At 36.7% G+C, this 23,031-nt stretch overlaps 5 protein-coding genes across 9 annotated transcripts; 2 read left to right on the forward strand and 3 right to left on the reverse strand.

The window, feature by feature from the left end:
• The first annotated feature begins 378 nt into the window (after positions 1 to 378).
• LOC127247753 (ras-related protein RABF2b) lies at positions 379 to 3,393 on the forward strand. Its single transcript, XM_051269742.1, has 7 exons — positions 379 to 659; positions 1,128 to 1,205; positions 1,299 to 1,466; positions 1,912 to 1,960; positions 2,346 to 2,423; positions 2,704 to 2,793; positions 3,042 to 3,393. The coding sequence occupies exons 1-7, from the start codon at positions 621 to 623 to the stop codon at positions 3,143 to 3,145; spliced, it is 606 nt and encodes a 201-aa protein (XP_051125699.1). The 5' UTR covers positions 379 to 620; the 3' UTR covers positions 3,146 to 3,393.
• A 1,637-nt stretch (positions 3,394 to 5,030) lies between these two features.
• Positions 5,031 to 6,446, forward strand: LOC127247054 (probable aspartyl protease At4g16563). Its single transcript, XM_051268743.1, has one exon. The coding sequence runs from the start codon at positions 5,093 to 5,095 to the stop codon at positions 6,428 to 6,430; it is 1,338 nt and encodes a 445-aa protein (XP_051124700.1). The 5' UTR covers positions 5,031 to 5,092; the 3' UTR covers positions 6,431 to 6,446.
• A 311-nt stretch (positions 6,447 to 6,757) lies between these two features.
• Positions 6,758 to 11,614, reverse strand: LOC127247052 (uncharacterized). 4 transcript variants are annotated; one of them, XM_051268742.1, is made up of 9 exons: positions 11,201 to 11,614; positions 9,854 to 10,043; positions 9,575 to 9,663; positions 9,327 to 9,465; positions 8,557 to 8,631; positions 7,668 to 7,789; positions 7,510 to 7,585; positions 7,361 to 7,420; positions 6,758 to 7,109 (listed from the first exon to the last, which is right to left on the reverse strand). In XM_051268742.1, the coding sequence occupies exons 2-9, from the start codon at positions 9,989 to 9,991 to the stop codon at positions 6,978 to 6,980; spliced, it is 831 nt and encodes a 276-aa protein (XP_051124699.1). In that variant the 5' UTR covers positions 9,992 to 10,043; positions 11,201 to 11,614; the 3' UTR covers positions 6,758 to 6,977. The 4 variants fall into 4 exon arrangements, with proteins under 4 accessions (XP_051124699.1, XP_051124698.1, XP_051124697.1 ...); XM_051268741.1 differs by having other exon boundaries at positions 11,076 to 11,614; XM_051268740.1 differs by having other exon boundaries at positions 11,039 to 11,614.
• Positions 11,615 to 12,667: 1,053 nt separating this feature from the next.
• Positions 12,668 to 15,946, reverse strand: LOC127247942 (E3 ubiquitin-protein ligase RSL1). 2 transcript variants are annotated; one of them, XM_051270036.1, is made up of 4 exons: positions 15,711 to 15,946; positions 14,754 to 15,160; positions 13,880 to 14,643; positions 12,668 to 13,385 (listed from the first exon to the last, which is right to left on the reverse strand). In XM_051270036.1, the coding sequence occupies exons 2-4, from the start codon at positions 15,138 to 15,140 to the stop codon at positions 12,944 to 12,946; spliced, it is 1,593 nt and encodes a 530-aa protein (XP_051125993.1). In that variant the 5' UTR covers positions 15,141 to 15,160; positions 15,711 to 15,946; the 3' UTR covers positions 12,668 to 12,943. The 2 variants fall into 2 exon arrangements, with proteins under 2 accessions (XP_051125993.1, XP_051125994.1); XM_051270037.1 differs by having other exon boundaries at positions 15,649 to 15,946.
• A 1,358-nt stretch (positions 15,947 to 17,304) lies between these two features.
• Positions 17,305 to 18,941, reverse strand: LOC127247186 (fe(2+) transport protein 2-like). The gene is made up of 2 exons (XM_051268926.1): positions 18,238 to 18,941; positions 17,305 to 18,106 (listed from the first exon to the last, which is right to left on the reverse strand). Exons 1-2 carry the CDS (start codon positions 18,868 to 18,870, stop codon positions 17,651 to 17,653), a joined length of 1,089 nt encoding a protein of 362 aa, XP_051124883.1. The 5' UTR covers positions 18,871 to 18,941; the 3' UTR covers positions 17,305 to 17,650.
• Positions 18,942 to 23,031: the final 4,090 nt, after the last annotated feature.

The raw sequence follows: 23,031 nt of genomic DNA on the forward strand, positions 1-23,031 counted from the left end.
ACTATATCTATATATTGTTGAAATTTCCATTTATTGATTATTTAAGTTTGAGTTTGACCCAAATGAGTTGAAGCCCATTCGTATGGAAATGTCGGCCCAATTATACCACAAACGTCAGCCGGCAGTGATAACTAACGGCATCAATTACTATGATATGATAACTAACGGCATCAATAAATTTTAATTTTAATTTTGTCAAATCCTAATATTTTGAAAAAATCCATCCCATCCCAACCAAACTTAATTAATTAAAATTCGAGAATTCAAAAATTAATTAATTAAAAAATAGATAAAGATTAGATATGAAATATAGAAAATAGATACGTTTCAAATTAAGTTGATGATTATACATACGTATATAAACGATGGGAGTAAAGAATACTAGTATTGTGAAGAGAAGAGGGCAGGGCAGTCCAATTCATATTTGTTTTGCGTTCTTCCCAACTTTCTTGACACGGTCGGTCGGTAGGTCTTTTCTTTCCGTCAACGCCCCCAATTGCGAACCCTCCCTCCTCGCCTGTTCCTTCTTATCACCAAAGATTCGGCATTGTTTTCAATTCAACTACGCAATTTTGGTGTTTCGCCGAGTTAATTCCCTGATTGCTGCCCAAATCTGATCGATGGCATCCACCGGGAACAAGAACATCAACGCCAAGCTGGTTTGTACTTTAGTCTTTAGTCACCGAATTCGGTATCTCTGTTTAATTCTATCGCCTTTTTTCCCAAAGTCTTTTGTCTGGCTATGCTGTATCCGCTACACCCCGTCTTTATTCAAGATTGTAACTTTTATGGCTGCAAACTTGTTTAGATTATATATATTTGAGAAATATTGATGAATTTGCCGCCTTTGTTACGCCTTCATCACTATATTAGCCCCAGGTAATATTGAGTTTGTGTCTAAGTAGCTTTTATGATTATGCAACTCTTTTTATAAATTCTGTGTTTAATTAATTATTCAGGACGCCTGTTTTTTGACTAAATATCAAGTGTATTGTTTGAACCTTAGGTAGAACAATGACTCATTTTGGTTGAATACTAGTATATAACAATTAATTAAAATGTTGTGAGTAGTCCACAAACTTTCATCATTCTGCTTCTGAGTTTAGATGAGATCTTCTTTGTTTTAGGTGCTCCTTGGGGATGTTGGAGCTGGAAAATCTAGTTTGGTGTTACGGTTTGTGAAAGGACAGTTTGTTGAATTTCAGGTAAATTTTAAAATGATATATAGAATTTCTCCACATTGCTATAGATAGATTTTTCTTGTGCTCTAGTGAATGACTTAACTCATGCTTTTATAGGAATCAACAATAGGCGCTGCCTTTTTTTCACAGACAGTTGCTGTGAATGATGCAACTGTAAAATTTGAAATATGGGACACGGCAGGGCAGGAAAGATACCACAGCTTGGCTCCAATGTATTATAGAGGAGCAGCAGCAGCCATTATTGTATATGATATCACAAATCAAGTAAGTGCTTGCCTTGTGACAACCACCTAGAAAGAAAGTTTGAGGCAGCCTTGATATGCATGTTTCTGATGCGGTGCTGTATTTTGCTCATACGATGATCCTGTACTTTGACAAATTCCACTTAAAAAACAAAACATAGTTGCTTTAGCCTCTTCTCTTATACTATTTCAGAAATATGATTATGCTTGTTCTTTAGTTTGTTGCCTCAAATATCTTAGAGACAATTTATTCAAAGCTCCCAACTGATCAATCTGTCTTGAGGAAGTAGAGACGAGGAACTGTTGTTCTATGCCTGTTTTATCATACTGATCAAAGTATTTGTATCTCATCAATAAGATCAGATATATTGTAGTTCTGGAAAGGAAATTGTCAAGAACTGATTTGATTGGGAACTGGCATTGATACTTCATGTCAACTCATATATGGTTGTTTGTTTGCTCTGTAGGCATCATATGATCGGGCTAAAAAATGGGTGCAAGAGCTTCAAGCACAAGGTAAAATGCATTGTTCTCTCCATTGGGAAAGTGTGCAGCAATTTAGTCTGAATTTTTATGTCCTTGGGGAAATTCGTGAAAGTGTTTTGATAGCTTTATCTTTTTTGTTTTGTTGAATGCTCACATCTGAACTCTTTGTTTAAAAGTCATAGGGCCTAACTATCCACTTCTTTCATTGCCTGTGTATGAAGTAGGGATATTGATTCAGTACTTTCAAGGAAATGTGAAAATACATCATTGGGGAGAGAGATAATGCCACAATAGATTATTTTGTATTTTTTTATTAATTTTTCTTATATTCCTACAAATCAAAGCATATATGGTAATGAAGTACATAATTTTGCTTAACTTTTTAATTGCATATCCAATTCTTCTATGGCATAAGGTAACCCGAATATGGTAATGGCACTTGCTGGAAACAAATCAGATCTTTTGGATGCAAGAAAGGTGGCTGCCGAGGCAAGTATAGCAATCCCTTTTGCTCTCAATTCTGTGACATGTATTTAAGAACTTGAACTTTATCTGCAACAGGCTTATCCTCTTAGTGGGGATAAACTGGTGTATATTTTGTACATATTGCAAATTTTTACTTGGATCTCATAGCTGTTAACTTTGTGGATATTTCAAGACCATTATTGAACTACTAGTCATTTGCTATAGTTTCACCCTCCTTTAGTTTTGTGAATTTACTGCTGGAAGCACAAAACTTGCTAAACTTAGTTAGCTGAAATCCTTGCAGGAAGCACAAACTTATGCACAGGAGAATGGCCTTTTCTTTATGGAAACTTCGGCAAAGACTGCAACAAATGTGAATGACGTGTTTTATGAAATTGGTAAGAGTTTCAGCTCAAATAATATTTGAGCACATGCATTTTCTACTTGTGAAGCGAAAGAGCAACAAAGGATAAAAGATCACAGTACCTTTTTTTTTCTCTATCTCATATCATATGGGGGCTTTGTCATAATGGTTTGTTTTAACAAGAACCCTAGAACCGGCATTAGATTATATATCCTAGCATAAAAACCACTGTGTAACACTGCTCTTTCATTATACCATTACATTAACTGTGTGTTTCAACAGCAAAGAGGTTGCCCCGGTTGCAGCCAGCACCTAATCCATCGGGGATGGTCCTTGTGGACAGACCACCGGCAGAGCGTGCGGCATCCGCGTCTTGTTGCTCTTAAAGTTTATGCATTATTTGGATTACAGTAACTTGTATCAAGTGAAATCATGCCCAGAGTGTTGTGTCCAAAAATTATTGACTACTTTGAGTTCCTTTGGGTGTACAGGAGTGCATTACTTGCTATATACTTTAGTTGAAGGAACTCCACTTCCTCTCCCTGTCATTTAATTTGTTGTCTTGAATTTATGTTTATCTATATGTAATAATTGATGCCATTAGCATTTGATTTATTGTACTTTGATTTTATTATGTACTTCACTTTGGGTTACTGTTCTGGTGCAGGAAAAAATATTTGTAGCTGATTATTTAATCAAAACAAATTATATACACATATATGTTTATAAAGTGAAATCTTGCTTTATGGAAAGGCAGATTACAAAACAAAAAGCGAAAATGACAAATTTAGAAGCGGAAAATTGAATGTGAAATGCAATTTGTGTTAAAAGAGGCATTTGTCTTCTGCTGATGCATTTTTTCTTGGAAGAACAGAAGCCTTAGCTTTGTCTAAGTGGCCATGAGGAAACGTTTTATTTCGTAAAGATTTTTTTCAATGGCAAAGCTGTATTTAGGTTTCGATTTACATTCGCATACAATATATCAATTAGTTCTATATATATTTAAATGATAAAGTGGTTTAGTGGCTACCTACTGCGTATCAATAACGTAATGCACCCAACAAAAGACAAAAAACTTTATGTCAGAGTTGATCATCTGTGTCACACAATTTCGAATAGATATATCTATAATTGTGCGGTCAGTACGTGTATTCTCTCTCTGAAGTCTGAACTGAATGATAGATCAAAGACAGGCAGACAAACATCGTAGGAATATCGCAAAATAATTAAGTTCACGTCATGTCATCAACCATAAATATTACTTGGTGTTATTTTTTAATATTCAACATTCCCTCCCAAACGCCTTTGGTAATTTAAAAACACTAAAACTCCAGCAAGTACACCAGTTTGTGGTTTTCAGAGTAGATAATGTGGTCGCTTTTTCAGTGAGTGGCCAGAAGAAACTCTAATGGCTTCATGATCTTAGACCATATATAATTAACTAAACCGCTTTGCATTTTAATTTATCAATTAATTTATTATTATATATAATAGTCGCGTGCAGACAACATATGGTCGAGGGTTTTGCGTCACCTCCACATCAGATTCAGAGTCATGCATGATACCATGAAGCTCGATCGGTAGCCGTTGCTGATGAATCAAATGTAACTACTCTTAATTCTCATTCGATCTGTTACAAAAACTAACCGACTATTTTGGATCGGAGTTGGTTAATTATATACAGAGTGGCAGGCGATCCCATCAGAATTGAGTTAAGGGGTTGTCTTGATATCCTTTTTCATGCATTAATTGCTCATCAGACAGCAGAGAGAGCATTATGTAAATGAAAGCATGCACGCGCGCAGAATCTTCTGTCTGGTCTGTTCTGGATATATCCATTCATGGTATGCTGCAGCCGCTTCCTTTCTATATATATCAAAGCGAGCAATCATCGGGTCGATTCTATGCCCTCCACCATTAAAATAATTAGTAACATTGATCTTTTATATATATCATCTTGATGCATTATATATATATATATATATAATGGATCCATTATACGCCACCAGGCACCATGCAACATGTGTTAGTTCCCAGCATTAATTAATTAACAGAAATTAAAATTGGAGTTTGGTTGTGATCGCATGTAGTAGTCGTGAAGCCCTAATTCTGGTCTATAAGTACCACTGCCATTGATGAATTGTTTTAGACTGCAGCAAATAGTTGAATTATTACTGATCATGTTTTCGGCAAGCTTTTCTTCATACCTGTTATTGTTTCTGGTTTGTTGTACAAGAGAGGTTTGTAGCAGTTCATTAGTCTTGGGATTAACTCATTCCAGGAGTGCTGCTGCAATTCCCGCTCCCACTTCTGTCAAAAAACCCTTAAAATTAATGGCGGATATGGCAGTGCCAGTGAAAGAGATTAGAGATGGGTACATCATAGCCCTCAACTTAGGGACACCTCCTCAAACCATCCATGTCTATTTAGACACTGGAAGTGACCTAACTTGGGTGCCTTGCGGCGCCCTATCTTTCGACTGCATTGATTGCGATGACGACTATAGAAGCAACAAGCTATTAGCAGCCACCTTCTCCCCTTCCCTTTCCTCCTCAGTCTCCAGAGATTCTTGCTCGAGCCCATATTGCATCGACATTCACAGTTCCGACAACTCATTCGATGCCTGCACCGTTGCAGGCTGCTCCTTGGCCATGCTCGTCCGATCCACCTGCTACCGCCCATGCCCTTCATTTGCTTATACATATGGCGGCGATGGCATTGTCACCGGAACCCTCGCCAGGGATGTTCTTACAGTACTAAATGACATTATCCCTAATAGGAATTCATCATCAACCTGGGAAATCCCGAAATTCTGCTTTGGGTGTGTGGGTGCCACTTATAGAGAGCCCATAGGGATTGCCGGGTTTGGGAAAGGCCCTCTTTCACTGCCTTCACAATTAGGGTTTCTGCAAAAGGGATTCTCCCACTGCTTCTTGCCTTTCAGATACGCCAACAACCCCAACATTTCCAGCCCTTTAATTGTGGGGGAATTGGCCATTGCCTCCAAGGACTATTTGCAGTTCACCCCAATGCTGAAGAGTCCAATGTACCCAAACTACTATTACATTGGGTTGGAGGCAGTGAGTGTGAGTGTCGGCGGCAATATGGCGCAAGTGGTGCCGGTGCCGTCGAGCTTGAAGGAATTGGATGTATCCGGTAATGGAGGGATGATGATAGACTCGGGGACTACTTACACTCACTTGCCATATCCCTTGTATTCAAAGCTGTTGGTGCTCCTGCAGTCGGTGATAACGTACCCTAGAGCGACACAGGTGGAAGAGAGATCAGGGTTTGATCTTTGCTACACAAGTCCGTGCCCGACAAACAAGATCCTACCGGATGATGCCGATGATGATCTGCCTTTGATCACTTTTCATTTCTTGAACAATGCGAGCCTGACGTTGCCACGAGGGAACTCATTTTATGCCATGAGTGCACCCCGCAACTTGACTGTGGTCAAGTGTTTGCTGTTTCAAAGCATGGGTGATGATATTGGCGCCGGGGATTCGTCATCATCTTCTTCAAGTTTGGGGCCGGCAGGAGTGTTGGGAAGCTTCCAGCAGCAGAATGTGGAAGTGGTGTACGATTTGGAGAAGGAGAGGATTGGGTTCCATTCTTCTGATTGTGCACAGGCTGCCATAATATCGTCTACTGATCATCATCGGGGATAATAATTGATTCAGAAAATTAATGGATGATAATGTGCGTGTGTCGTCTGTTGGCTACGTTGTTGTGATCGATCCATCCCCAATTACCCAAAATGAAGTTAAAGGGGATGGATCATGGATGCTGTTTTCTGTATGTCTATAAGTTAATTAATAATGTTAATATGTTTGGACATGCATGCATGTATGTATTGGAGTAATTGTGAATTCAATTCTAGATATAGCTAGTGATATTAATTAAAGATGAATGAATGAGAGTGGGAATTGGAGTTCATTAATTAATTAATTGTTGGGAGTATTATTGATGATGAATGTGAGCACATATATACGTACGGTATCATTGTGAGATTAGTGTCATCAGTTGTCACCAGGCAACACCTACCCGGCTACCCCTTCCTTACCTGTGGTATGTGCCATTTCACTCACTCTGTGGATTAGATTGCAGCAAAACTAATTTATATAGACAGCAAGTTCCTCAAGAGCACTATAATGTGAACAAAGCTTCAGTACAACAACAAAATTAAGCTGTGCCTGTGGATGAGAACAGGGTCGATCATGATTTCCTTTTGGCTAGCGTTTTCTTCAATCCTTTGAGGATCTTCCCAAACCAGACCACGTTCATGACAGCCAGCGCCACAGGTACACACAACACCAAAACAATACCAAATGGCCGCATCTTCATCACCTGCAGCAATTCATCCACCACTTTGCATCACCCCACCCAACCCAAGGCATGTTGTTACATTTAAGACTAGACTAGACTAGACTAGACTAGACTGACTATGCCAGAATAACATCTAATGTGAAAAACTATTATATATATGACTCTCATCTCCTAATAACACAATCAACACATTAGTAGTAGTCAAGTCTCAAATAACAAAAATTCAATGCATGAGTGAGCTAGAGAGAAGTTTTGAGGCAGTAGTAGATTACCTGAGCACGATGAAGATAGACATGGTAAGACATGTAAGCGAAAAGAAGAATTCTTGCCACCTGTGCATTTTCCAAGATTTACTTCAGTTGGCACCACATATTTTACTACCATAAAAAGCAATCTTAGCAGGGGACTAAGTAACACGCACCAACCAACCAACGAATATCAAAACACCATTGATCAAATAAGCAATAGATTTCTTCAATCCGGCCACATCGAGGTACCTGTGTAGATAGCAGATCCAACTTCTGACATAGAGCACATTTTAAAGTGAGTCCCACAAAATATACATGTCAGAAAACTTACCATCTCAGGTTAATCATTGGGGTTGTCGCCTCAGATATCAGGGACATGAATGTGTAAAGCTGTCCCTCCCCCATATAAATGGAATATGCCACTGCAATTCCCGAAAGAGAGTGATGAATAACCTGAAATTCACAAGTAGCATAACTGACATAGCCTATTATGTTGTGCTTTACAGATAATGGTATTCTATAGTTCTTGCGCACTTCAGTAAGTGACAAGGATTACTCATAAATCACGGGTGAACTGTGAAGACCAAGCAATGGAGTTGTGAAAATTCATCTCAGTACACAAGATAAACTTTCACATTTAACTCTCCACTACAGACTTCAAATCAATCCAAAAAGAGGACCATCGGTTTAGCAAGGCACTGCCACTGCTGTCTCACAGTTGCCCTCATTACACTTGTTCGGGTTAAGCTGTTGATCCCATTCCTAAAGTATATATGCCTTGGATGAGGGTATCATCAATACAACCCAAATGAAATGTGATAAGATTGGTCAGGAACAACCAAAAATATTGAGCTTCCCCTTTAACACACACACGGCAAAAACAAATGGGATAGACAAATGTACTGTAAAAACAGATTGAAATTAAATCATCACTTATAATTTCCTGGAAAATAATAGAGAAGGCAGTCATAGGAGCAACTCAAGCTTTTCCCCTCTCCACATTCAAAACCACCTTAGAATTAAAAATCATTCGAGCATCATATCCATAAGATAGCAACAGACATACTTAAACCATTAGAAGCAACCTAAATAGTAAAGCATATCTGCAATCCGCTAAAAGCTTCTGGGAGCAGTATAGGACCTGCAATTTATGGTTTACACACCAACATGATGCAAATTCAAGTACAAAGAATTTCTTAGTATTACATAGGTTTACTTACGTACTCTACTCCACCCAAAGAAGGATAAAGCCAACATATCATTCCAAGGTCTGCAATGAAGTAGCCAACAGATGTCTGTTAAGAATAAGAAACCGAGTGAAAACAGTGAATCAAAAGTGAGTTTATAAATATATATATATATATATATATATACACACACATTAAAATTTAGTTTAAATCAAACTAAATGTAAGAGTTTAAAGAGATGAACCCTGACAACTTTCAATTTATCTGCAGCTATATTAGCTATTTTACTGGATCGGGCAATAATTACAAAGCTAACTAACTTGCGCTGGAGGGTCTCAATGAAGGCAATATAGATTCCATATTGCTCTAATATGCAATGACATGATCTGCCAGTGTTGATAAAAAATAATCCATAGTTCTTGGCTACTCTCTGACTGTTATTCTTCACAGAAAATGGAAGATTAAATGCCAAACAAATTCTTGATGATTGCAAGCCAGATATCTCCACAACAAACTATAATTAACAAGTTCAAAGAATTTTCTGATCTGTGATCAGAATAAGGTGACCAACATTGATAAATAAAGTGTGTTGTTTCCTTGGATAAAGAATAACATCTGGGGATGAAGATTGTAATAAGGAAAAATAAAGAAGTTGATATCCAACAATTTTCAAGAAAGTCTATAGTCCAACAAAGATGTAACAAAAGAAATAAATATTAATCTCTAAATTCAGTCCAATTATCTTCTAAGAAATGTATAGGCAAAAGATCTGCTAATTCAAAGAAGGCATATAAAAAACTTACCCCCAATACAAATGTTGTTAGAGCTGAATATCTGAGTGTAATTATCCCATGAGAATTCGTATCAGCAAAAAGTTCAGAACAGAACACAAAGTATACGGAGAAGAATGAAATGAAAACAGCATGGAGAGTGGAAATGCCACTGCAGGGAAGTTAGTAAAGAGACGTCAGATGTTGATTGAAAGCTGAAATGAAAGGAAATTTTATTGAATAAAATTTAAAAAGTGAAGGTTATGTAAAAAAATAGCCACCGATTGTTCCAATCCATTCTTTTAATCTTAGGGAGGCCATTATAACTCTGGAAATAAGAGCTGCCGATGAGCTGAGTAAGATCATACACCTGTTAGAGTATCAGAGAGCAATGAAATTTTAAGAATCAGAATATAACAGAGCTGAACATAATATTATTGCTGAGGTAAACACACTGATCAACCATTTAGAATGTTGTTTCCATAAAAGAATCATATTTCTAAACTACACATTATGACAATGTAAAACCAGATTGCATCTACAAAATTCCCAAAACATACCATCTTAAAAACCAATAAGCCACCAAGAACAGAAGTATACTGAATATAAGGACCTCCTAGGACATAGTTTCTGACCAGCACCTCAGCCTGGTTTTGATAAGATTTGAATGCTGCATAAGTTTTTAAAGACCGCGCCATTACTCTGTGTTACTTAACCATGTATCTAGCATATGATTTTCCTTGGCTTCCCCTGGAAACAGAATTACAAACATTGGATTACCCAAGCTTTTCCATATGAATCACCCTTGAAGTGAATAAGATGACCAGCATAGAAAGAAACAAAAGCAGAGCGACTGTAATGTGCACAATTAGTCAATCACACATCTAGCATATGATTTTGTTTGGAATTTCATGGAAACCAATTTACTATCATACAATTACAATTTTTTTCCGTACGATCGCCCTTGAACTAAATAAGAAGAAAGCGTGGAAAAGAAAACAGCATAGTGGCTGTAATGTGCACAATCAGAATGACTTTACAGCATTGATGGTTCAGGTCAAACAGTGCAGCTTTGCATTCTACACAAATTCTTGTTGCATGAATAATGTATATAGCAGATTATACAATAGCCCAAAAAAGCTCCACTGGGTCGCCCTGCCAGTGGCTTTAACCATAAAATATGGGTGAAATGCTGAGCTCTATTTAAAGGGAAGCTAACTCCACCTTATAAAGGTACAGTATTTAATCCACTAGGTTAAGGTCAAATACACTGTAAGCAGCACAGAGCGAGAGAGAGTAACCCTTAAGAGATGTTATGTTGTTGGATTTCCATGACATTAAGCGATCATACTTTGAAAATGCAAAGACATTACACAATACTGGATTCCTTTTTGACTACAGAATCATGTCCATAAAGTATGTAATCAGGTATGAAGAGAATGAAAATGAGCTACGAATCCCAGTGTTATATTTCATTAAACAGATGATGTGGCATGGTTTTCTATCAATGGCAACTGTGTTGAAGCAGGAAAGAGTCCCGCTGAAGCATGAGTATGAAAACAGCAAGATTATGTTAACATGAGATTATGCCACCGAATATATCTATTAATGGAAATGGATTATGGATAGATAAAAGAGCAGAAATAAGTAATTCGTGCATTTAAATAAGATTGCTAAAATGTATCGCTCTCAAGAATTGAAATTTCTGGTAATCATACTATTTATGAAGGAATAAAAGATAGTACTTATAACAGTTAATGCAGGGGATTGAATAGGACGGACATTTCATCAAGGGTTCTCTTTAACCACCAATACACAAAAATCTCTAGGAACAGACGGCCACAAGGTGAAGCGCAAAGCACGAAATGAACAAAAACACACAAACGTAGGAAAAACCGTAACCCTACTCAATAGAGCGATCGGACTATACGAAAACAGAATGATAGAACTCCGTCGGCCCACAAGATCATCACAAACAGAAAAAACGATAATTTCCAAAAAACAAAAAAAAAAAAAAAAAAAAAAAGGGGTAACAATAAAAAAATGGGGAAAGGAACCCTCGAGCAGACGCCGTTGAATCACATTGTAGGCGAGAGGCCCGAGAGATGGAGGTTGGTTTGTTGTGTATTTTGCAGGCGAGCTATGAAAAAAGTTAGCAAGGGAAAAGAGAGGAGAAAGGAACGTTGAATGGAGGAGAGGAATATCCAGAAAAGAAATGAAGAAGAAAACGAGTGAATGAAGCGAAGGAGGAATTCAACAATTCTGTTCGATACTCGGGATGGAATGAGAATCGGAGATGGAATCGGGGAATGAAACTTGCGTCTGCATGACTATCTGTTAATTAATTTATCCAGGTATTAATTATACCAATGCCCATATAATAATAATAATAATAATAATAAAATAGCAGATTGATCTCGCAACTTGCAATTTATTATACGTAGTTGGTCCTCACTATCTAATTATAAAATCAAACATCGAAAGGCGCCACCATCACAACATAATATAATTAACTACTACTCTGTCTGTTTAATTTTTATAGTATTTCTAATATAAAAGATATTATTTTAAATTGAATATTATTTTTTTGTAAAATAATAAAATATATACTGTATACTAGGATTAAATATTGTATGGAATCTATATGGATGAAGAAAGCAAATTGGCATTTTGTACGAGAGCATTGATCTTGAGTAAAATTTAATTGGCCGGTAGGAAGGAATTGAGAAAGGTGTCTAGACTAGTACTCCCAACTCATAAATAAGCATATATAACACAAACACATTAATTAATGTTAGAACATAATGTCTATTCACACCTAAAAGTTTAAGAGGATAAATGTCTATTATACTAAGTATTATATAGCCTTTCAATGGGCACCGCATTCAGCCGTGTCGTGCCGTCCAAGTCGCATAAAACCTTGCATGCATATGGACAAATTAAAGTTGTTGCCGTCTAGATCGATCGATTTGCAAAGTGGAGTAATTAATTAATTGGTCTTGCATCGCATTGCATTGGCAGACACCTAACGGTCCTCCTAACACTAGCACTGTCCGGATGGATGGATGGATTCACTAACTCGGGTCGGTGAGGTTGAGGAGATTCTTGTATCCTATTCCTGTGCTGTGCAGTACTGTATCTTGGAAATATTCCTATGCAAAAGTAGTTAGGGTGAGCGAGAGAGTCAGTTGTGTCTGTCAGTTTGAACTAGTGTGTCCCTCACTCTCACTCTCACTCTCACTCTCAGGTCCTACAAAACATACTCCGCTCACAACTTACCTATTTTGTTGAAATGGGTCCGCCCACACAGGGTGGCATCATCGTCACCATCTCATCTGTTGACTGCCAAACGACACGAACATCGGTATACTGACTTGATTAATAAGGAGTAATATGTTTCGATTGATTCAAATCAATGTCAGTCGTCAATACTATAATTATTATAAACAGCTTCTTTCTTTCTTGTCTCCACAAGACATCACTCGTTCAATAATTCTTCTTCTTCTTCTTCTTCTATGGTGCGTGCAGATAAACGCACACACACAAACACAATAACAACACTACCAACTAGTGAATGAGTGAGAGTAAGAGTGAGCTACTCCTACTCTCTCTCAATTCATCTCTCCGATTGCATCATCCTCAATGTCAGGTCAGGTCATTTGGATGTAATCCTCGTAGTAATTATCGTCGCTTATGACCGACACGAATCTTTCCAGCCAAGGCAGCTGGTGCAGGTCCTTCATGGCGTCCGCATACGATGACGATGACGCCGATTGAGATTGTGACTCGCAGGGATTGTGCTCGCTCATGCTGAAGCCCAATCCGCCTGCAAGGAACCGCTGGATCAGCGCCAGCTGGGATCTCTCTTGTTCCGAGTATGCATCCATCATCATTGGGAGTGACTCGAACGAGTCCCACGCCCATTGCTCAAACGGTTGGGCGGTGGGATAAGATGAGGTTGAGGATTCTTCTTCTTCTTCTTCTTCTTCTTCTTCTTCTTCTTCTACGTCATCGTCCCAGAAAGCACACTGACACGCCTGTCGGCTGTTCCTGTAATCCATGCCACAGGAGTAACAGAACTCATGGCCACACCTGTACATATGAGTAACAATAATGTGATGATTGGAATCATAAGACAGATATAACAATGTTCAATTGTGGTGTCCTATCTACAATATGCATCCATTTCCATATATACAACACCAAGACGTGCTCTATAGTTGTGAAGGACTGACTAAGACTACTGAAACTTCAAACTATGCAGACAAGAGATTGAGAAAAGAAACACAAATAGCAAAAAGAAGATATCAGACATATCTATCTATCTATCATATAGTGTTTTTTCATATGCACACAGGTGTTGTGATTAGCACCAACAAATTTGAATGCTTGGTATTCATACAGGAAAGAGAGTGCTCCAATTATTTTTCATTAAATGAAAGAACCACAAACAAAATTGCATATGCCAATCAAATAGTGAGACAAACAGAGGTCAATCTCTAATTATTCCAGATGATGCAAAGATTCTCCTTCAAATATATATATGGTGATAAATTGATAAAAGAAAGGAAGGATGATAGGCTTACCAGCAGGCCACATGGTAGGAACCATAATCAATCTCAATCATTCTTTGGCACTGTTGGCAGCGTCTCCACCTTCTGGTTTGTGGCACATGATGCAAGGCTGTATCGGAGGCATCATCGCTCACCTCCAGAGAGAGGCTCTGATATTCTCCACATGTCATGGAAGAATGCCAAGGAACCCCACAATCAACACAGATGAATCTCTGGCACACAGGGCACTCTGCACAACTATTTCCAAACTGACTCGATGAGCCCACCCTTGCCGACAAGCATTCTTGGGGGTCAAGCAGGACCGAGCAACTAGAATACGGGCAATATATCCTATTTGAGCGGAGAATGTTTACTTTGGAAAGAACTCTTTCCAAAGATAGGTAAGAACTAACCGGAAGAAATGATCTACACTCGGAGGCCGAAATACAGCACTTGCATCCCGATTGTGGGCATCTAATGGGCGCCTCAGCAGACACTAATTTTCCTTCTACATATGTTTTTAAACAATGGGAACAAAATCGGTGTGAGCATTTGATTGTGAGCATCATTGTTGAAGGCTTTTCCTTGCAACATATTGAACAGCTTTCCGTTGCTTCCTCTCCTTTGGCAGGAAATGAGATTATACCAACAGCTACTTGAGCCAAATGCAAAGCCTTTTGTATATCAATAGCGGGGACACGTTTTAGGACAAAGGTTTCTAAGTTACCGACCTGTTCCAAGATCCTTTGTCTCAGTGCCACCAGAAGAGGAGTTTCCACTTCCTCATCACAGATAATCTGAAAACATATATATGGAGAGTAACATGAATGAATCATTAGAGATTTAGCACTTATATGTACTGAAAAGACAAACCATGAACATTTCAAAGCCAAAACCTTGGACTCACCTGATTGTACAAGACTTCTGAATCAGTAAACGCAAACACCCTCTTCATATTATTCTGTATAGCAACAGAAAAACCATCCAACATAGCTAAATAATCTGCAACTAACTCCTCCACAAAGAAATCAAGCTTCTTTTGAACTAGGATTGGAGATCGATGGGCTGAGGATTCCATGACAACCCCAATTCCAGAAATCCTAGAACCGGGGCAAGCAATAGAAGCACCCTTAAAATACATTTTCGCAGAATGCTCATCAAGATAATCTTCCAAATCCACCTTGGGACACTCTTCCTTCAATTCGTCTTCATCCTCACAACAGCTCCGGAAGTCTTCTTCATCTTCTTCTAGCTTCACTCTGTCTTCAATAACTCTTGGTTCCTCCGTAGCCATGTATTATCTATTCCTTCCCCCTATTTGAGGATTATCAATGTTTCAGAATACACACACGCATATGGGTACATCACTTATTCATGAGCTAGAAATTCGAAAATAAAAAAGAGATGATCACAAGTATTCAGCAAATAGCCATATGCATTCTAAAATAGAGCTCAAAGCATTGGCCTTTCAAGAAACCCCTTGATACTTTCAGCCCTACTTGTGTTTTAACACTCAAGAATTGCCCTTCGGCTTCAAGATCCAAAATTACGAAAAGCAAGAACACCCGAAAATTCAAATATTCTTGCTTCTTTTTTCTATAAAAAAGTTCTACGGAAAAAGTAGTTCCCTCAAATTTTCTTTTGGTATTGAACAAAAGTCAAAGCAAGAACCACCCACACCCACTCCTCAATTTCGATCTTTACCTTGAAGTTACTTGTGTGCGTTCATAAAACGAAAACTTAATCGACAAAACAAAACAAAACAAAAACCAAAGCAATAAAGCATAAACCAATATATTCACCTGAAAAGAATCAACGAGTAAAGACAGGGAGAAATCAAGATTTTCTTGGAAGAATTGATCACCTGGCACTGCTTCGGATAGAATATCTTCGTGCTTCGTTTCTTTATCAATTTAATAATATCGCAGATGTTGTGGATGGATGAAGAGGGAGCATCAATAGAACCCTAATCTGGCAAACCCTGCTATGTGTCTCCACGGAGGATTCCCTACCATAATTTTCTTTTCTGGATTCGCAGAGAGAGAGAGAGAAAGAAGAGAGAGAGAGGGAGGGAGCAGTTGCAGTTACTACTGTGACTAATTGACTGGATTTATTGAGAGATTTGTTAGCAGTATTTATGAATAGTTATTTAATCAAATAAATAATTACAATTATCCTCGTAAACAATACAGGAAAATAGCAATTACGGTTCTTTATCATCCATGGTTTTTATTTTCACGAAATAAGTCATTACAATTATCCTTGTAACAATACAGGATAATATCAATTACGGTTCTTAATCATCCTCGTTCCAATTGGAACATTTTGAGAAATACATAATAAGTATTATATTAGTGCAACTTGTGTGGGTGTAATTTCTTAGTATTATTTATCCTTGTAGTTGAACATTTCTTTCTTCCTTTTTTTTCTTATGTATAAATCAATCGAATATTAATCCTTCTCCTTCTCCTTCTCCTCCTCCAGGATATAGGGTGGGGCCAGATTGCCCTCTCCCTCGTCCTCAACAGATTGCAACAAGTGTCCTCTCTTCCGAGTGCATGAGAATTTGTCGCCTTGTCTTTGAAAACAAACCGACTGACTGACTGACTGAGTAGAAGAAGCTGATGGATGATACTGATACGGATACCCATACATACCCCCCTCCCTCAGGAATCAGCCAATCATCATTACTTCCTAACAGTTAGTTAATATGGTGCCTGCCTGCCTGCCTACTCACAGTCACAGGCATGCGTGCATACATTGTTCATTCAGGTTGCTAAAACATAAACTAATTGATAGACAAGATTAGGAGGACAAAAAAAGATGTACTCCTATATAGGATAGCACTAGTACGAATGAACGAATTAGTTCATGAATTAGGTGGGGGACTGGACTGGGAAACGTCAACCAAAATCCATGCAGCAAACAAACAAACAAATAAATAAATAAATAATCGACTGTTTCAAGAATCAACATTTTAAATTGCTCATTCACTTCCCAATACATAAGTCTGACAAGGACTTGGTAACGGAACGTATCGCTCACATTCATACCTAATGGGAAAATGCACCTAATTAATAAATTATATTGCTAATTGGTTGGAGGGTGTTACCAAACATATATATCATACTTCTTTCGGGAAAGTAGTAGGAGGAGGTTAGAATCTCAAACCATGCGGACGCGGGGCGGGCCACCAACCTCACTCACTTTTTTCCTTGTTTTTTTCTTTCGCTTAAAAGATTGGCAGAAATGGGCTACGATTAAGAAAACAGGCCCAATTATGCGATTGGGCTATGTTGAAATTGATACTATATAATTCAATTACTCCCCTGGTCCTATACTATACAGCCGAGTGTTTGGCTAATGGGCTTGGCTATTTAAGAAAAGCATAAAACTATAACCCTATCATTATGTGGCAGCAACAGCAACAATATGCCAATAGGCGATTTTGGCTAAAAAGTATATTGGGGTGAAGTGGCAAAACAAGAATTCAAGCTAGTGAAGTTGGCCTAAGCAAATATGTCATACACCAAAGTTGAATTCATCCAGAAATATATGTTAATCAAGGAGTAATCAAAATGGAGTTGATTTGTTTGAAATAATCCTGATTATCAAATCATATTTTATCCCCAAGACTTGACAGGATTTGTTATTTATCCATCCACTTTACCCCTGTATGTCTGTGTATATAGCTCTTCATCAATGAATTCAAAAGGAGAATAATAGAGTAGTCATCCCGCTATTTTCAGGGGATGAGATGTCCTGCTCTTTTCCATGTTCATGTTGATAAGGTAGGAGGGACTACTATGCCCACTTCGCCATGAGAGACATGCCTCCGGCGCCGAGCAGAACAGCAAGGTAGGCCCATGTCTGAAGCCTCATGCTCTGCTGCAACTTGGCCCCCATGAAATCCGCAGCGAGAAGGTCCACCAGCGCCATGTAGTTGAGCAGGCCGGCGGAGCAGGCGTTGAGCAACCCCACCACGATCAGCGCCGTGGGGCTGTTCTCGCTGTACACATGGGACAGCCCCATCCCCAGCGCGATTCCGAACGGCGTCGTAGCCGAGAAGAAGAACACCATCACGGCTTTTATTCGAAGCCCGTACTCGGCCTGCAATATGCACCCACCCAGCCCCATCCCTTCGAAGAACTGATGGAAGCAGAGTGCGGCCACCAGCGGCCTTATCGTGCAGGGGTTCTCCGATGCGCCCATTGATAGCCCGATCACTACCGAATGCACCACAATGCCCAGCTCCAGAACCTACATTTACATTTAATTGAGTGATTCCCCTTCCCTTGCATTGCTCATTACATCACACATCACATTCAATTCAATTGCATTCAATTCAAATCAAATAAAATAATTGATTCATTTAATTTAATTTAATCTACCTGAGCAACAACGCGGTAGCGCAGAAGCTGCCCAACATTGTCATCGGCGGCGCCGCTGCTACCTCCATGGAAGCCATGGAAGTGCTCGACATCCTGCGACTCCACCTTGCCGGCTGAGGCGGAGGCTTCTGATCTGCGCTTCCTGTAAAAACTCATGGCGTAGGAATCCACCATGAGGGTCAAAAGGGCGGAGAGCATGGCCACGAATGTAGTGAAGGGGAATTTCTTCCAGGGGTTTTCCGGCAGGCAGTCCGACGTCAGGCAGTCGAAAGAATCCGGGAGGACGTGCATGTACCCCGTCGCCAGGATGACTCCGGACGCGAAGGCCTTAACCAGCACGAAAAGTTTTGTATCCGGCTGGAGAGACGGAATCGCCCGGGAAAACATCGGCAGACCAACGCCCAACATGCTCGCCACCAGAATCGAAGCGATGGCGATGACTTTAAGCGTCACGATCCCAATACTGCTCCGGCATCCGCCGGCGGTTTCCGAGCCGCATTCCGGCGGCGGAGCGGTGGCGCTCTCTGATTGATCTGATCCACTGACGACGCCGGCACCTTGTGGCGAGAGTGAAATAAGGATGATGAAAATTGAGATCGAGATCCACAGGCAATGGCATCCAATCGAAGCCATTGAAGCAAGGCGTCCGTCGAAACAGACAGACAGAGAGAGAGTGAGCGAGTGATTGGAGATTCTGACTGCGGTTTAATACGGTTGCTAATTTTTTGACAGCACAGGCTAGGCTAATTTCTCATTTATTTTCGAAACCACAACCAATGGGATACCGTGTCAAACTGCGAAATGCCCACTTTGTCCCTATGATACATTTCATGTTTCGCGCTAGAAGTAAGGGTGGGATTGGAAATTCATACCAAAATAGGACGGCATGTGCCGAAAACATGGTCACGTGTGCATCAGCTTGTTATAATAATTTAACCTCGTAGGTACCACAAGGTGAAAGCACACTAGGAGGTGACATGTCATCCCTGCATTGCTGTCACATAATTTAACCTCGTACGTAGCACACGTTGAAAACGTGTTCATCAGCTCCCTGTTATGATAATTCATTTGTCACACATGTCGTATTTTCTCGCTTACCAAATTAAGGAATTGGTGTGATCTCCTACTTCACCTGTTTTATTTGATTTGGATTTAGAATGCTCCGTGTCCAAATCTATCAAACTAGCGAGGAAACTCGTGCTGTGCTGTGCTATGCAGGATGTACATATATATAATAATTTTAAAATTAATAAATATTATATATATATATTTTTGTATAAATTTAAATAAATGTAACAAATATGATAAAAATATTGTATGGTTATATATATATAATATTCAATGAAATGAGGGAAGGAAGTTACTAAAACTTGGCTGTTCCAATCATTGATAAATAATTATCTCTAAAAATAATTATTAAAATAACTACTTGTAATTTACTAAGAACTACATATTTTCTAAAATATTCTACCATAAAAATATACAAAACAACCAAAAATAGGCTAAAAAATAGTTCTTAATTGGGGAAATTGAGAGAGAGCCGAGTAAATGCACGAGCTTAATACAACGGCTTAACCCTTTTTTAAAGTCAATTTTGGACTCTCATACAAGTTTTAAAAATATTATTTTTTCTCTATAAATACTAAACATCTTATAAATATTTATTTAAATAAATTATACTTATTAAAACAATATTAATTTAGTGAAATTTAACTTAAATAAACATAAATAATGCCTCAAAATAAAATCTAAGGAAAATATAGATTAATTTAATTTATACATCAAATAAATTATAAATTTCACTTAGAACCTAATAAATTAATATTTTACAAATAATATGCAATAAATATACTTATTAGAATAAACTAATATAAATAGTACCAAATTTTGACATAAATAAATAAATAATTGAATAAATATAAGTTATAAAATATTGCTAAATGAAGAGTTATCACATAATTACTAACTTTTTTTTATTTAAAAAGAAAAAACCTCAAAAAGTTGTGGGTGAAAGAATTTAAAATAATACTATTATTCATCTATTTATGACATAAATAGATTAATAAAAAAAAAAAACATTAAGTAAAAACATCATTAAAGTAAAATGTCCCAAAATTATCGTAAATTCCTAAAATTAAGTAAATTTCAATAATAATAAGAAAAAACTCATTAAATATAAATTCTTTAATTATATAAATTTCTATAAACACAAATCATTTGCATTAATTCGAAAACATAATTACAAACTTTTTAATTTAGAAAAACCTTAAAAAAATTGTGGTTTAAGGAATTGGAAATGATATTATTCATCTATTTATATTATTAAAAACATAAAAGCAAAAGAAATAAAATAAAATGTTCGAAAAATAATAATTAGAAGAATAATAATTCTCTAAAAAAAACTTTTTGTTCAAGACGAAAAAATTAAATTAAAATACTATTATAAATATATATGTATTCATGTTACTCTTTTATTTGTTTGCGTCGATGTTGGTCTCATGTATAGATTACCCGACTAATTGTCCGAGAAACTACATCACAATTGAAGCAAAAAACAATTAAAAAACAAAAAAAACAAAATGTTCGAATAATAATCATTAGAATAATAATAATTCTCTAAAAAAAATTTGTTTAATAAGAAAAGATTAAATTAGAATACATCATGAGTATATATGTATTTATTTTACTCTTTTATGTGCTTCAGATATTGATCTCAGGTGTAAATTACCCGGCAAAGTGATAGAGAAACTACATCAGAGATCACAACCGAAGGAATAAGATTTGTATATCCTCTAAAATATTTTTACACTATGCTTACGTAAATTATAAATTAACAAAATTATGTGCTACTCTTTATGTATAAATTCTTTAATTATATAATTTTTCATAAACAATAATAGTTTACATTAAAAAGATAAATTATATAACACTTTATTGTATTTTAGTAAAAATATACAAAACACTCTATATTTTATTTATTGCGTGAAATTCCCTTTGTTAATCTAAAGTTTGCACGAAACACCTTCATTGTCCGAAACTAATATTTGGTTCTAAATAAATACATAAATTACACAAGTTTTATACCAATAAAAAACATAAAATATTTTAAATAAAATTTTTGTATAAAGTAAATAAATAATTGATTAATCATTTATTTTTATAATTTTTATAAAAATCAGATTACAATTTATCTTTAAAAAAATATAAAATAAAATATTAATCAATTATTTATATATTTATTTAAAAAAATATTTTGTGCATTTTTACATAAATGGTGTTATATAATATACCCTTATATATATTCTAAAAAATAATTATTAACTTTCTATAAATAATAATAATTTACATTATTTTTTAAAAAATATAATTACTAACTTTCTATAAACAATAATAATTTACATTAATTCTAAAAAAATAATTATTAACTTTCCGTAAACAATAATACCTTACATAATTCTAAAACATAATTACTACCTTTCCATAACTAATAATAATAATTTACATTAATTAAAAAATAATAATGACTAACTTTCCATAAACAATAATAGTTAACATTAATTCTAAAAAATTATTTCTAACTTTCTATAAATAATACTCTCTCCCCTCTTTCCCACCTATTGTATTCACATTGCGTATTTATCTGTCATACATCTCATGTTTAAAAAAAAATTACATATTAATCTCATTTTCTATTTAGTTATTTTAATCTTAATTTATAATTATTTATATGATAGGACAATTATTTTTATTAATACATTCTTAATTATCTATTTATTATACTTATTTTAAATTCTGGTGTCTAGCAGACTTCGAACATGGGACGGAGGGAGTAGTCATTTACATTAATTTTTTAAAATAATTACTTACTTTCCATAAATGATAATAATTTATATTGATTATAAAAATAATTACTAATTTTTTTTATTTAAATAATATTAAAAAAGAGAAATTTAGAATAACAGACCCACACCATTCTAAAATATCTATATATGTATGAGATAGGTACCCACCAGGCCAGGCCCGTTATAAGAACCAATTAATAGCCAGTGAACCAGGCATATGCCCAGTCCGGCCGCCCATATTTATTGGGCCGGGCCGGGCCTTACATGAATTTAGAGTAGATGAACATATTTAAAGCCCACGAATGAAGTTATGGGCCTAAAATCACTATCGATAGCCAACTATATGTCTATATCTACTTTGAATATGGCCAGACAGACAGACGTAAAATGGGAATTAAAGGCAGAAAAAAGGGTAGGAATAAAGGCAAGGAGAGAGCGAATGGCGAGCAGAGTACAGTAGAGATGCCCAACAAAATCTTGTTCAACTTTCTCTCTCTCTCTCTTCACTTGTCTTGTAATTATTCCATTATCGTACAGAGCAATAATCTTGAAAATGAGCCCAGAATCCATAACATAATGGTTGTCCACTAGACTCCTTCCTTAGAATATATCTTTTACTTCCAAAAGTGTAACTGTCATTATCCTTAATGCACCACAAAAGAAAAGATTCAATCCACTGAGAAAGGTGGCAAAGAAGAGAAAAAAATAAAAAATAAAAACTATTCCCACCAAAAAAAGCATATATATGTGATGGTGTTGGTGTACTGGGATTTTTGTGGTACTTTGTACTGGCAAAAGGTAAGCATAATAATGATACCAAAGATGGGGAGTTGGGTTTCCACTAAGGCCAGCCCATATTGTAGTTGTTGTTGATGTTAACTTAATTGAGAGAATATATATATGATATGTGCACCAACCATCTGTCAACTTATTTATATTGGATGGTGCTGGT

Source organism: Andrographis paniculata, unplaced genomic scaffold (assembly GCF_009805555.1).
Source record: "Andrographis paniculata isolate CXL003 unplaced genomic scaffold, ASM980555v1 Contig32END, whole genome shotgun sequence".
Lineage (NCBI taxonomy): Eukaryota > Viridiplantae > Streptophyta > Magnoliopsida > Lamiales > Acanthaceae > Andrographis > Andrographis paniculata.